This window comes from Eptatretus burgeri, chromosome 12, assembly GCF_056783735.1.
Source record: "Eptatretus burgeri isolate ZD-2024b chromosome 12, Ebu_testis_v1, whole genome shotgun sequence".
NCBI lineage: Eukaryota > Metazoa > Chordata > Myxini > Myxiniformes > Myxinidae > Eptatretus > Eptatretus burgeri.
The window spans coordinates 374,593-390,467 of NC_140972.1; the positions used below are offsets into that span (position 1 = coordinate 374,593).

At 44.2% G+C, this 15,875-nt stretch overlaps 2 protein-coding genes across 2 annotated transcripts in view; both read left to right on the forward strand.

Annotated features, from left to right (window-relative positions):
• Positions 1–15,875, forward strand: part of LOC147014942 (deoxyribonuclease gamma-like) — a 346,105-nt gene that overhangs the window by 238,361 nt on the left and 91,869 nt on the right. The window lies entirely within an intron of this gene.
• Positions 1–15,875, forward strand: part of LOC147014949 (deoxyribonuclease gamma-like) — a 30,232-nt gene that overhangs the window by 1,569 nt on the left and 12,788 nt on the right. Inside the window, exons 2-3 of the mRNA XM_085849215.1 lie at positions 5,923–6,020; positions 15,749–15,835. Coding sequence (XP_085705341.1) covers positions 5,923–6,020; positions 15,749–15,835 — 185 coding nt within the window. The remainder of the gene's footprint in view (positions 1–5,922; positions 6,021–15,748; positions 15,836–15,875) is intronic.

Sequence of the window (15,875 nt, forward strand, 5' to 3'; positions counted from 1 at the left end):
ATGGCGACTGCACTGTCTAACCCCACATCCCAATATACACTTCCTCCTGGCCTTTGGCAGCCTGAAAACAGAGCAATGTGTTGTCGCTTAAAACCTTGGTCAGATTCTAAAGGACCCACACCCAAAATGTGTGGCTTTGTGATGCTGTGGTTCAGCCGTGAAAGATTAATGTACAAACACACACACAAACACAAACACTTGAAAATATTCATAAGATTTTATAATTGTTTTGCTTTTTGGAACTGCACAAATTATTTCTTAGATTTTTGAAATCTTCACTCGAACCTGCGAATTTTAAATTTGCTTTTTATTAATTAACCTTTTGAACCCTCGTGGCCGGTAAACTGGCCACTCATTAAACCTCTATAAATCCGAGTGGCCTGTTATAAATCACGAGCAACTTACTAAGCAATTAGCGGCTCCATTATATTGCACCTGATCTTCGGTCCGCATTGCCGTGGATAGCTCAGGATGTGCGAGGGAGAATTTTTCCCGTGCACACGCTTTGTTACACACCACAGTCGGCCCATCCTAGTGAATACGTCGTGTCATGAGTCTCGTTCAAGGTGTGTGTGAAGGAAGTTTTTCTGTGCACACGCTTTGTCACACACACACACACACACACACACACACACACACACACACACACACACACACACACACACACACACACACACACACACACACACACACAAACACTCACACCAATCAACCGATCACAGTGAATTCGTCTTGTCGTGAGAATCTCGTTCGAGGTATGTGTAAAGGAGGTTTTTTTCCCGTGCACACACTTTGTTACACATCCCATCCCAGTGAATACACCAAAGTGAATGATATGCGGAAGTTGTAGCACGAGATTCACGAACGTTTTTGAAGGTTTCTCGTGAAAAATCATTCCAAAATGAGTCTAAATATGATGTCTGTTGATGATGGTGATGATGATGATGATTATAGTGATTTTGAGTCGGGGAATGACTTTTCAAACTGGAAAGTGAAACTGACAGTACTGCCGACAAGCCTGTGGGGGGGGGGGGGTGGTCGAGGTTGAGGGCGTGGTTGGGGCAGAGGACATGGAGGGGATGGACCAAGTGCTGATTCCCCCAGGATGGACTTGAAGTTTATACTGGGAGGAGAGATGATGCCGAAGCTATCGAGTACCTTCGGGTTACAGGGAATTTGGTTGTCCGAATGACTGACAAATTCTCAGGATGGAATTATTCCCTGTACACTGACAGGTTCTACACCTCAGTTCAGATGGTTAAGTGTATGATCACACAACAAGGGATAAGGAGGTGTGGAACTACTATGACCAGCAGAAGATAATTTCCCAAGACTCTCACAAGGTCTCTCTCTATCGAGTGCAGGCTGTGGCTGCTGGTTGCATCATTGTTTGGGACGCGGCTCTGCCGCTGATGCAGTGTCCCCCTTACCAGTACACTGGTACTCATTTTGCCGACCTCGGAAGGATGACAGGCTGAGTCAACCTCCTGGTGTATAGTGATTCAGCGGCAAACGGGGATTGAACTCAGCACCCAAGGATCCCAAGCCGCCACCCTAACCACTAAGCCAACATCAGGCTTTCTCACAAGGTGAAACAATTAAATAAAAAAGGGGAATGGGAATTTCTCTTCAATGGGACTGTAGCTGTTGTAGTTTGGCAGGACAAGTGGCCCATATAATTTGCCACCTCAATCTATGGCTCTTCCCCTCCTGAACATGTTCAATGACATGATGGTGCTGAAAAAAGAAAGATTCCTCTTGCTTGTCCAAAAACAGTGAAGGCCCATAATGCATATATTGGGGACCAAATTACTCAATTGCAGAAATGCCACCGCCACGATAAATGGCCAGGTCGCTTGGTAATAAAATTCTTCATGTACACTGTGTACAATGCAAACATACTGATGGGTTTCACAAAGTGCCATGCTCCAACAAACAAGAGAGCAGTCAATTTCCATTTATTTATGGAGAAACTGTCAGGAACTTGCAGGAGATGTTCAATCCACTGCAACAGCATTTGGTAATCGACCCTCAGCAGTTTCAGGATGAGCGACGACTGAAACGGGATGCTCACCATGATGTAGAAAAGGCTCCACCTGCGACGACCAACAATCGATGTGTTGTGTGCAGAGAGGACATCATGGCAAAGCAAAGGAACTCTCGAGCAAAGGACGAGGACTTGCCAAAACGCTGCAAGACAATACACTGGTGCACGGACTGTGAAGAATTCTTATTTATCGGAAAGTCGGGATATGACTGCTCGTTTGAATGGAACCACAAACTGGAGTACACACACACACACACACACACAAGCATTTAAAGGCCATTTTCCCCGCGAAAGCGGGGGTTAGCCTTACAGACCCCATGACAATCTTCTCCACTTTACCCTGTTTTCTGCATCTCCCCTTCTTAATCCCCTTGCCCACATTTCCTCTTCCACCACATTTAGCCAAGTTTTTCTCGGTCTTCCTCGTCCTCTACTTCCGACTACACTCATTTCCAACACTCCTCTCACCCAGTCACTTTCATCCTTCCTCAACACATGACCCAACCATCTCAACCTGTTTCTCTTCACAACCTCCATCACAGACTCTATTCCCATCATCTTCCGCAAGTCATCATTTGTCTTCCTCTCTCTCAACGATACTCCACACATCCACCGAACCATTCGCATTTCCACCCTTTCCAGCCTTTGTTGCTGCTCCATGTTCAGTACCCATTTCTCACTCCCATAAATCATCGTACTCCTCACACATGAAGCATACACCTTTCCCTTCAGCTTCAACGACACTCCCCTCTTTGTCAGCACGCCACTCAGTTCCTGAAACTTCTTCCATGCACATTTCACTCTAGCAACCGTCGAAGAGTCTGATCCACCTTCTCCATTCAGCATGTCTCCGAGATAGCAAAATGTTTTCACCCCTTCCAGATTCACACCATCTCCAAGATCCAACTCAACAATTCCTTCATCTGCTGCTCCCTCGATGCACAACTTACACTTGAATGTAGCTGCCACACTGGTTAATGACCCTCTCACCCCACTACATTTTCGATGAACCCATTCAGCACACATTGTACACTGAATGGAGTTCACTCCGACACCCTTCCTGCACACAGCACATGGCCATTTCCCAGTCCTTTCCACCTCACCACATGCTTTACCACTTGCCATCACCTTCGTCTTTCCGATATTCACCTTCAAACCTTTTGCCTCCATACATTCCTTCCACTTGTTCATCTTCTCCTTCAGTCCATCCATACTCTCTACAATCAACACCAGATCATCTGCATACAGCAGCTCCCATGGTAAACCCTCCTTTGCCCTACGAGCCAGCACCTCCATCACAACTACAAATAGAAGTGGACTTAGTACCGACCCCTGGTGCACTCCTACCCTCACCTCAAACTCACCACTGTTCCCATCCTTCGTCCTTACAGCTGTGCGTGCTCTCTCGTACATGGCCATCACTACTCTGATCAACCATTCCTCCACTCCTAACTTCCTCATTGCCCATGCCATTACTTCGCGTGGGACCCTATCAAATGCTTTCTCCAGATCAACAAACCCAAAAAACAACTTCTTCCTCTTCTCCATGTACTTCTCCTGCAACTGCCTTACAATAAAAAACTGCATCTGTCGTTCCTCTTCCTGGCATAAATCCAAACTGCATTTCGTCAATCTTTACCTTCTTCCTTATCCTCTTCTCCAACACCCTTTCCAATACCTTCATTCCATGCTCCAATAACTTTATTGCTTTATAGGAGCCACAGTCCAGAGGGTCACCTTTCCCCTTGTACAGAGGGACGAGGGTACTCAGTTCCCAATCCACTGGAATGCGGCCTTCTTTCACCACCAGATTACAGATCTCTGTCATTCTCTTCACACCACAACTTCCCGCTGCCTTCAACATATCTCCCACAACTCCCGTCGGCCCTCCTGCTTTTCTACTCTTCATTGCTCTTATAGCTTCCTCAACTTCCTTCTCAGTTATCTTCTCTGCTGGTCCTAAAACTGGGTTACTCTCGATGTTTCTATCCCATTCATTTTCTACATTCAACAGCCTTTCCATATATCTCTTCCATCTTCCTTTAATTCCATCTGAATCCACAACAATTTGTCCCACTTCATCCTTCAAGCAACTCACCCCCGTCACATCAAATCTCTCTCTCGCTATCTGCTTTGCGATCCTGAATACCGCTCTCTTACCCTCCTCCGAATCCAAGCGTTCTCCAAACATTTTCCAGTGGGCCTCCTGCGCCTTTGCAACCTCTTTCTTTGCAGCCTTCTTGGCTTCCTTATAACTTTCATGTGCAGCCTCTTCTTCCACCGTATCCTTTGCCTTTTGCCATTCCTTGAACTTCTTCCTCTTCTCTTCAATCGTCTTTCCAACTTCATCATCCCACCACCATGTTTCCGAGTGCCTCGGTGGTCCTTTTGTCCATCCACATACCTCACCAACGGCTCCCAATAGACTAGCTTTCATTGACATCCAACCACTTTCAAGCTCAACCACATCATCTTCAACCATACTCAGCCTCTCTCTTAATGCTTCCTTCACTGTCGCCTCTTTCAATCTCCACACCTTCATCCTCGGTTGGTACTTCACCCGCCGAATTCTCCGCGCACCTTTCACCCTTATATCGCAGACAACCAGGTGGTGCTGCGAAACAGTCTCCTCCCCTGGGATCCCCTTTGTGTCCCGGAGGTTTCCCCTATCTCGCTGACGCACCATCAGGTAGTCAATGGTTGTCGTCAACCCACCTGACGTGTATGTAATAAGCTTATTATTCGCTTTCTGGAATTGAGTATTACAGAGCAACAAATCAGCTCCATCAGCGAACTCCAAGATCCTTTCACCTTCTCTATTTCTCACACCATATCCATAACCCCCATGGACTCCCTCAAAACCGTCTGTACTCCTTCCCACATGTCCATTCAAGTCTCCTCCAACCACAACAACTTCCTCATCTTTCACATTTTCCATCAACTTCTCCATCGCACACCAGAACATGTTCTTCTCTTCATCGCTTCGACCGACGTGCGGGGCATATCCCGAGATGACGTTCACCAAGAGATTTCCGATCACAATTCTCACCATCATCAACCTTTCACTCACTCTAGTCACACTCACTACACTGTCATATGTCCACTCTTCTTCTGACCAATGTTTCAATCACTTCTCCAGATCTCCCTGTCATTGTCCCTACATTCCATGTACCAAACCTCAGAAACCGATCTCCACGTGGGGCATCAGACGATTGGTCATCATAAATGGAAAAATTTCCTCCCTTGCTTCGATCGGGTTCCCCACCTTGAGTTTTAACGAGAGGGGGTGAGGACCCCCACGGGGTACTTCGGGCTATACCCTGCCCATCAGTTGTACTCATCATGGTTTCCTTTTTGAGGCGATGTTTATATGGCCGGATGCCCTTCCTGACGCCAACCCTTTTAGTCGCCTTTTACGACACGCAGGGATACGGTGTAGCTATTCTGACCGGGGTACACACCGGGAACCAAAAACTGGAGTATTGGTGATAAACTCAAGAAGAAAGAAAGCAAGACAGTCTTTGATTCAAAATATCATTTAATTGTAATTACAGGACTAGAAAAAATAATTTTAAACGCAGAAAACAAAAATAAAACAAATTTCAACTTTTCAATTATTTTTCTGAAGGGATCCCAGGGTAGGGGAACAGGAAGTCCAAGGAGCTCAGGGTTCAAAAGGTTAACACACAATCCTTGTTTTTGAATGAATTGTTGAATAATTTTTGAATGAATTGAATGAAACGTTCTCCATTGTTTTGAATGAATTGAGGTTCAATGAGTCTAAATCTGGACCTGTATCAAGAAAATCGTCTTTGTGTTTCATTTCTCTTTCATGTGCAGCTCATAGTCAGTGATCTCTTGTTTGTTCTCTTTAGATTATAACACGTTGTGATATTATCCTCTTGATCGCAACAAAACCTCCGTCGGAGACAGACCTGAATCGAGCAGAAAACCTGGTCGACCTCCTGAACAGGTTTGGAAACTTCATAATTTACAAAATCTACATTTTAACGAAGCCTGTCAGTGGCAATGAGCATGAACAAGACCTTGTGCTGAAGTTTGAACTTTTCTCGTTGACATTTCTCTTACCCCGTCCTTGTTAAATAAATAAACATTGGGAAGGGTATGATGAAACTGTAGATCAAATATTTATGACAGTGTTTGGATTAAGCTGAAAACAATTCTGGGAATGTGAAAGAAATTATTCAAATGTAGTTTTACAGTTCACTCACACATTTCTCTGCAACATTCCGACAGTGGCAGAGGTTGTTCGAGTTTATTTCAGGAATTATGAAGGTTCTCGAAGGGTTCCAACATGAACCATGTTTTGTGTTTGAGTACATCATCGCCAAGCCAGAAACTAAGAGAGCAGAGATGGACAAGAGTGAAAGGGGAAATAATAGACTTCCCAGAATGAACAATTTTGAGAGAGATCTGGAGACTGAACAGGAATACCTTGTGATGGTTGATCATGTTAACTAATGGATCATTTAGTTTATATTTAATAATCTACTATTTTAATTGCTTACACCTTTATCTCATGGGCTGGCAACATGGTCTGCAGGTGTGCAGACTCACCTCAAAGCTGTCTCGTCTGGGTTTGAATCTCAGCCGAGCTATCATTTGTGAGGGTGGTGTTTCACAGGCCGGGTTTGTGTGTGTGTGTGTGTGTGTGTGTGTGTGTGTGTGTGTGTGTGTGTGTGTGTGTGTGTGTGTGTGTGTGTGTGTGTGTGTGTGTGTGTGCAATGCCTTGTATGGATGTTGAACTGGACGTCCCATCTTCCAGAATTAGTTTTTGGACATTATTGATCCCACGGTGTACTTCGTGAAGAGTTGGCGAACTATCTCCGGCACCTTGGCCAAATTCCAAATTCCTGTCCTGACTCCCTGTGTCAGAGTGATGACAAATCGATGATTGTAACCTGAGCCATGTAAACTACTTCGGCAGCACCGACGCTCTGTATAAAGCATGGTTCATGATCTGATCTTCATTACATCACATTTTACATTAACTTTGTTAACCTCCGCCATCGAAGATGGACGGAGGTTACTGTTTTCACCCCTGTCTGTTTGTTTGTTTGTTTGTTTGTGAACAATATTACGGAAAAACTCCTGGACGGATTTCGACGAAACTTGGTGGGGGAATTAGGTATGGTCCAGGGATCATGCCATTAGATTTTGGACTTGGTCCAAAGTCCAATATGGCCGCTATGGCGGCCATTTTGAAAAAAATATTTGAATTTTTTTTTGCATTTCCACATGATTTAAGTGATTTCCAACCCCCCCCAAAAAAAATTTGTTAGAGAAAAAAACCCAGAAATTTTGCACCTTTTTTTTTTTTCAAAAAAAATTTCGATTTTATTTTTTTGGAATTTTTACATGCGCGTCGATCTAGTTTAGTTTATTCAATCGTGGTTCAGTGGAGTCCGATCCATTTTGACCTACAATGAATAGGATATCAGGTTCACTTAAGTGACCCAGCAGTATTGGTGGCGGAGGTTTTGCACTCTACCGAGTGCTCCCCCTCTCGTTTGTTGTCTGTTTTCAGATCCTCGTGTAGAATCTCTAATTCTTACTCACGTTGTTGTTCTTGTGGACTTTATTGTTTCACAGCCTACAGTTTTCATCGAAACTTCCTGAAACTTGGTCCATATATGTAAAAATACCCTGCGCAGACAGTAACCATCTCCGATTTTGAAAATTCCTCCTCGAAAAAAAGTAATGACGTCAAAATTTCTCCGCCAATGGAAATCGCCTAAAAAATTTTCTCCGAAACTTGGCAAGCTTTTTGAATTCTGTTTGCGAGAATCGAACAGGGCATTAGCAGAGATTAATTACCGCACATATGACACATCACTTCTTCTTCTTCTTCTTCTTTCGGCTGCTCCCGTTTGGGGTCGCCACAGCGGATCATCTGTATGATCCGCATCGTGATTTGGCACATGTTTTACGCCGGATGCCCTTCCTGACGCAACCCTGGTCGCCTCTTACGACACAGGGATATGGTACACCTATTGTAACCAGGGTATACACCGGCCCAGTACACTGGTACTCGCTTCGCCGACCTCGGAAGGATGACAGACTGAGTCAACCCCCTGGTGTATTAATTCAGTGGCTCAACGGGGCTTGAACTCAGGACCTTTTGGATCCCAAGCCGTTGCCCTAACCACTGCGCCAACACCAGGTATACATATGACACATCACTATGACGTCATATCAATTATGACATCATTCCTATTTTTTGACATTTTTTGTTTCACAACCCAGAGTTTTCATCGGATCTTCGTGAAACTTGCCATGTATATGCAGAAAGCCCACCCGCAGGTAGTACCATCTCCGATTTTGGAAATTCTTCCTAGAAAAAAAAGTTGACGTCATAATATCGCGGCTTATGAAAATCGCCGATACCATTATCTCCGAAACTAGGCAAGCTGTTTGAATTTTGTTTGCGGGAATCAAATCGGGCATTAGCACAGATAATTTATCACAAACCTGATACATCACAATTGAGAGGAATGATGATATGCTAGGTGGTCACATTTGAGCCATAGTTGAATATCTAATCAATAGTCAATAGTTGTATATTAATCAGCTGTCAGGATTCGAACGTTGCCTTTAAAATGTTGCTTTAAATGTTTCATGTTGTCTTAACTGTGTGTTTGGAAAGCCTTTATCACTCTTCCTGTTTTATCTGCAGCTGAACAACAGCATGTCCTTGCAGTGTTCCTTCATTGTATGCTGACATCCCACACATTCCTGTTCTTAGTCATATCACAAAGGTTTCGCCTTTGCTATCAACATGTGTCGGTGTAGGAGGTTTAGAAAGTTATTAGTTTGCAAGATGAACTGTTGGATTGCGAATCTGAGGATTGACCGATTCAACTTCCCCAAGGGCCCCGAGGGAAGGGGGAAAGAAGCTCACTGCTGCATTTATTTATTTATTTATTCATTTATTTATTTATCCCTTAGCACACACTTTTAGTCCACACCCAGTTCTGCTTTTGTGTGACTATATATATGATGGTTTTGAAGCATAATCTCAATGTGGTCCGGGGGCACCTGACTGAAGGGCCTTTGGGCCGCATTCCGCATGCGTAGTGCCATCTTCTGAAATAAATCGTATCATTCGGGAACCCTCATTCGACTCTGTCATCACTCGGCTGGGTGAAGAGTCATTACATTTGGCGACGAAGATGGAATTAGACTGATGCTGGCGGTGTGGATGGCGGGACTCCACTTGGTGTACAGTGATCACGAGGGATCAGCTAAAGGTACGTGGAAATTGCACGTATCGGGCACCTATGACAGGGAGCCCTAGTTAGGTGAAAACTGTACACTTGGTGGGCAGTGCCCCGCCGGACACAGCTCCAGGATCTGCTCGGATCAAGACCTGTAACAGTAAAACATATGAGGTGATTCGAATGCGGTTTGTTTGAAGGGCACAAAGAGGGCTGTCAGGCCTTATGTTGGGACCGGGAAAGGTAGAGGATAAGGATATCCAAGTTGAAATATGGGGAAGCAGGTTCGAGTCCAGTATTCTGTGGTAATAAAAACAGGTTAGAGTCCTGTAGGAAAACAGGTTCGAGTCCTGTAGAAACAAGGGAACAGGTTGGAATCCTGTACCATAAAGGGGAGGGTTCAAGGCCCGTCCATAAGAGAGAAGGCTAAAGGCGATTGAGTAGAGCAGGGCTTTGATCCTGCACATTAAAGGGAGGAAAGAAAGCTATCAGGCGGTATGCAAGAAAGGGGGATTTTGATCCCGTGATAAAAGGAGACAAGACTAAAGCTTTAGGCGGTTGACAAGTTAAGAACATAAGATGGGGAATCACTCTGCAAAGAACATGGAGTTACCCAAAGGAACAACACTTAAAGTTATCGGTGAAAGTGGAAAACACTGGAGAGCGTTTGCAGCGTGGCGAACGGAGTCACAAACTGAGACAGGACGTAAGCGATTAGACTCAGAGGGAATCTTGAACCAACGGGGGAAAAAAAACACAAGGTTAATGAGCCAGGAGAAGGGCTGTTTGTAGAGTTATATGTTTGCATGTATTTGTGAATATAATGTGGTGGGGAAGGTTGAGTTTTGTGTTAGACGTTAGTTGAGCGTTCCAACCTGGTACCTGTATGTATGGAACAACTTGTATGTTTGTGTGGAGATAATGATTGGTCGTCATCGTAAATGTGAAGACTTTGGACGAGGTGAATTGCGCACACAAATCCGGAGGAAGGACGATGATGACCGATTCTGCACGTGTTGTTAATTCATAGTGATGGGCAAATGTCATTGAGAGTGTTTTTACCGATGTGTGTGTGTGTGTGTGTGTGTGTGTGTGTGTGTGTGTGTGTGTGTGTGTGTGTGTGTGTGTGTGTGTGTGTGTGTGTGTGTGTGTGTGTGTGTGTGTGTGAACTCGCAAGGGAATTGAATAATTAAAACCACTTCAGCAGACAGTTTGGAGATTATGTGTGAGAATTCCCAACAGTACTCGTGCTGTGGTTAAGCTGTGGGAGTCAAATGGACCAAGGCTCGGGTTTTCTCATTGTTCGATAAACTCTGTATGCTGTTTTGGCTTTGAACACTGTACGTGATACGTGATAAATGGATGGTTTCCTCGGAGTATCATTTTGATTTTAAATTCAAATTCAGTTCTGTTTCCACCTTGCATGTTTCGTAAGGCTGATCGACGTTACGGGTTCGTTTTAACGTCAGTTTCAATTCTGTTTCATTGTTGGTGGTCATTAAGCATGTTTTATACTTGATTTTCGTAAATCTGGGAAAAAATCGATATTTTATGGGGTTTTGCGAGAAACGTGACGTGCCGTAGGATTTAACAGGCGCGACAAAACCACAAAATTGTCCTGTCTAAGGACAGCTTATCGTGAGGGTTTACGAGATGAATTAGTACATTTTACAAGGTTTGGGGACGCCCTTTATAGGATTTTGTAAAATTCCGATTAAAAACGAACGTATTTGAGATGTCGTCAAATATTTGTTACGTGATTTTGATCGTAAAAACAAACGCGCTGATAAGACGCAATGCTCATGTGAGTGCGTGATGACGTAATCACGCATGGGCCCAGCGCGTTTTGTGAAGCTTGAAAGCGCAAAATAACACCCTGCGTTGAATGTGCCTGCTTGTCGGAGCAATGTACGAGAATTTCTCGAGACGGCTGATCTTTAAAATGGTGGACAAACTAGATTTTAAAGAGATAGCTTTGTTGTAAAATTAATTAATAAGGACATTAACGTTGACGTTTCAAAGCATCGCTCGATTTTGTGTTTCGGAGCGAGTGCACGCGCTATCGGTACATAGAAGCGACAATACTTTGAAACAAGGCTGTAATATGTTTGTTCCAGTTGTTATTGTTGTTGATTGGGCTTCGTGACCGGAAGAGGAAAAGAGAAAAAAAAATAAACCAATGTCACCCGCAGGGTGACCCGTATCTTGCCAAAAGGTGACCACGTGTGACTTCTTTAAGGTCACACTGAGGTGAACAGAGCTCCTATCCACCAGGAGAGACTCTTTGAGGAATATCTGCCTACGAGAGATTCCGATGAAGATCGTTCTACAGAGTAACCATGAAAAATATGCGTTTGCCTCATAACGTCACCAAATGATGTCATAATGTCTCAAGCTTGACATATCTAGAAAGCACTCATCGAGGTGTTCAATTTGAGGTACTACACGATATGGTTCCTAAAACTGGAAAATTTGACCTTGGGGTCAAATATGTTTGACCTCAGGCGCTAACCATGAAGGTCAAGGCCAATCGCCACCAAAAATTAATGAGCTGAGCGCCAGAACATATACTACATTCCCATAAAGTTTGGAGATCATTCGATTAAAATTACTAAAAAAATAAGGGTTTCGTCGACCTCCATGATTTACCGCAAAGTGACCTTGACCTTTATGTGTGCTGAAGGGTATTGTAATAATACTACGATATGTGTACCCACAAGAGTTTCCGATGAGAATTGTGCTCTACAAAGTGATATAAAGGTGAAAAATCCAATGATTACAGACAAACAAACAAACAAAAAAAACTTACCAAGTAACAGATCTTGCAAAAACTTCGTTTTGGCAAGATAAAAAAATGGACGCGGGAGAGATGCGGGACCGAGGCGCGGAACCAAGGGATTTTGGATGGATGGATAGGGGGATTTAAATGCTTTGAACAAGGAACGGATTTTATTTAAAGTGGGTTTATCTTTTTGGCCGCGTCTCACGTAGCGAACGCCGGCTCTAAGAGAGCTCCGCGTTGTTCTTCTTCTTCTTATTATTATTCTTCTGGTGAAGACAAAACCTTTAGGACGTGGCTCTTGGACACATTTGTCCTTGTTTATATGTCAGACATCCAAGTACAAGGACGTTTGGTAGGCGACGCGCTTATCAGGATAGCGGTGTTTTGGGGAAAAATTACGGGCGGAGCTCATGCTGTTTGAACACGCAGCGATCGCGGGCCTTGACGAGGGAGCGTTTCAATTCTCTGCCTGTCGGGGTCGAGCTGTTTGTATGGAAGCGGACAGAAAAGCATGTCTGTTGTCTTTATATGAGCCTCTATCTGTCAGGATAAATTCATTGGATTTCGGAAGCATAAGCGGAATTAAAGGTAAGAGGAATGGTTGCTTTAGCAACGACAACGATTTGAAAGGAGTGGAATTGGCTTTGCACTGTACTCACTGTCTACTACGATGAAACAGGGCAGGATTATGAATACGTGGCCAAAGCGCATAGATATTACACCGTCAAACGCACTCTGATGAAAACCAACTTATGGATCGGGAAGGAAGGAGCGGCAGTGGAGGTGAAACAAGCCGCCAGAGAGCGCGAACTAATGAAGCACAGAGAAGGACTAACACCACACGTCTCAATGGCAGTTAGTAACGGACATAGTGCAGGGAAGTCAGGAAGAATGGTGACCAGATAGAGATGCGCCCCAGAACCACATGATGGGGGCAACGAACACCAGAACACTTTACAAGCCGTTAGACAAGGAGATGGATGGAAGGTACACTTGCCTGATCAAAATCTACAGTAGTGTACAGTAAGGTCTTCGGCCTTCACATCCACTCACCACGCATCCAGAGCAACTTCCAGTCCTGCAAGCTCTAGTCATGGTGGGAGCCTCGTACGGAGGTACTATTTAAAAATAATCTTTCCCACAAATACTTGTCATTATGTTGCAGTTGACTTCAGTGTTCAGTGCAGTGGCATGCTGTAAACCTTGTAGCAACGGAGACAGTGACATAACCTTTGACGACACAACATGCAACTCCTGGTACTGACACTACTCCTTTGTGGGGGGGGACCTATCACTAGGCAACACACTAACACACTCAAGCCGAAGAAACCGTATACACCTCCGTGGCAAAGGGGGACACGGAAATGAACCAGTACCAACCCCACAGCGACATAGGAGGGAAGCGGCTGGAGAAAGAATGGAAGCGGGTGAATACGCAAGGTTGGGGAAAACATACAACCAAGAACTAGATAAGGTAAAGATGTTTTCAAAGGAACCTGGCGAGACCGCACCACTCATTTCCAGAGGGCTGACAACCATCCAGCCACAGCAGCTCATAGAACTATCTTGCGTCCAAGCCGAGGGAACTTACGATTTGAGAGAACGAAACAAGGAAATAAAAGCGATTAGATGGTCTTATGCTATGACAAAACCTGTTTGGGGGGGGGGGGTGTCAGAAAATGCAGAAAAGACAGAAGTGGCTTGGCAGAATAAAACGCAAGACAAAACCCAGTGGGGGCACTTTGCACAAATAGGATTCATATAGGGGGTCAACACGCATCTCTAATTACCCGAGTTCCATGGGCCCCTAAAGGAACCCTTTTGGAGTATAGTTGTGAAATCTTGCGAAAATACCGTAACCTCCCGGAGAAGAACACATTTCACTTTTAGGTGTTTTCACCGATAAGGCTTGAAGGTCTCACTAGCGATCGAGTGGAACGCAAGGAGGGTTACGCAGGGTGGATATCTATATTTCATGACTGGGAGAGACTGGTTACTGCGCCTGGTAGGGGCAGCACTCCAAATTGTCGTGGCAATCATTTTTGGAGTATTTCTGATCAAACGTCTCATTACCATTTGTCTAAAAAAATGCTGCGCCGTTTCACCCCTTACCCAAGCCATTATTATAATTAACAGCGAACTCTTGAAGGAAGATGGTCCGGCCAATAATGGGGAGGAAGACGCCCAGGGCCTCGAAATGGGAATCCAGGGCCGAGGTCTCCAACCATTCCTCTTTGTTAAAGCAGATGACTAACACAGGAGAGAGTGCGTGTTGCTTTTATCTTCCAGCGCAATATGCGACTCCTGTGTTGGACGTGCTTACACCCATGCCTTGAGTGTTCCCACTGCAACTTGCTTCTGAAGAATTGCCTAAATAATAATGTTTCTGTTAATATTGTGTAAACTTGTATTGCCTTTAATATTATATAGACTTGTTTTGCCTTTAATATTATGTAGACTTGTTGTGCCTTTAATATTATGTAGACTTGTAGTGCCTTTAATATTGCGTGGACTTAACATAAAATTTGTATACGACAACTTAATGGGAGACGTGTGGCAGTGGGCAAGACAAAAATCAACAGAAGCTAACCTGAACCACCGGCAGTTGGGGACTTCTCATTTGGGGAATGTTGATGGCCATCCACGGCATTTGCAAATCCCGTTTGGCAGGTGTGGGGGCTTAGGGGAAGCTGCAACAGGAACCAAATAGGGGTCCACTCGGCTGGTGGGTATCAGGTATGGCTGGGTATGGTCAAATATGACCAAGGAGGGACTGAGAGGAATGATGATATGCCAGGTGGTCACATTTGAGCCATAGTTGAATATCTAATCAATAGTCAATAGTTGTATATGAATCAGCTGTCAGGATTCGAACCATGCCTTAAAAATGTTGCTTTAAATGTTTCATGTTGTCTGAACTATGTGTTTGGAAAGCCTTTATCACTCTTCCTGTTTTATCTGCAGCTGAACAACAGCATGTCATTGCATCAGTTCCTTCATTGTATGCTGACATCCCACACATTCCTGTTCTTAGTCATATCACAAGGGTTTCGCCTTTGCTATCAACATGTGTCGGTGTAGGAAGTTTAGAAAGTTATTAGTTTGCAAGATGAACTGTTGGGTTGCGAATCTGAGGATTGACCGATTCAACTTCCCCAAGGGCCCCGAGCGAGGGGCGAAAGAAGCCCACTGCTGCATTTATTTCTTTATTTCTTTATCCCTTAGCACACACTCTTAGTCCACACCCAGTTCTGCTTTTGTGTGACTATATATATGATGGTTTTGAAGCATAATCTCAATGTCGTCTGGGGGCACCTGACCGAAGGGCTTTTGGGCCACATTCCGCATGCGTAGTGTCATCTTCTGAAATAAATCGGATCATTCGGGAACCCTCATTCGAATCTGTCATCACTCAGCTGGGTGAAGAGTCATAACATTAATGATGTCATATTCGTTTTTATGACGTCATCATTAAGAAGACGAGGATCTTAGCTCATTCGAGCTTGTTCTTTGCATATCTTCACGTTGTTGGACCTTTATGATTATTATATGTATCTCATGTTATTTTGAAAGGGATGTTCATAAAAGTACATGGAATTATCAAAAGAACTTTTACATTGAAATCCAACTTCCTGACACTCAGGTTTTACTGGAACTTATTAACTGGAGCATCTCCCCTAGGAGGTTCCCTGAAAACACCTACAACTACATTAAGAGTGCAGAAATGATGAAAAGATCCTGGAGGAGAGTGTTTGCGTTCATCTACCGGTACGTCATCGAATCATCTTGATAAGGATCATTAAATACA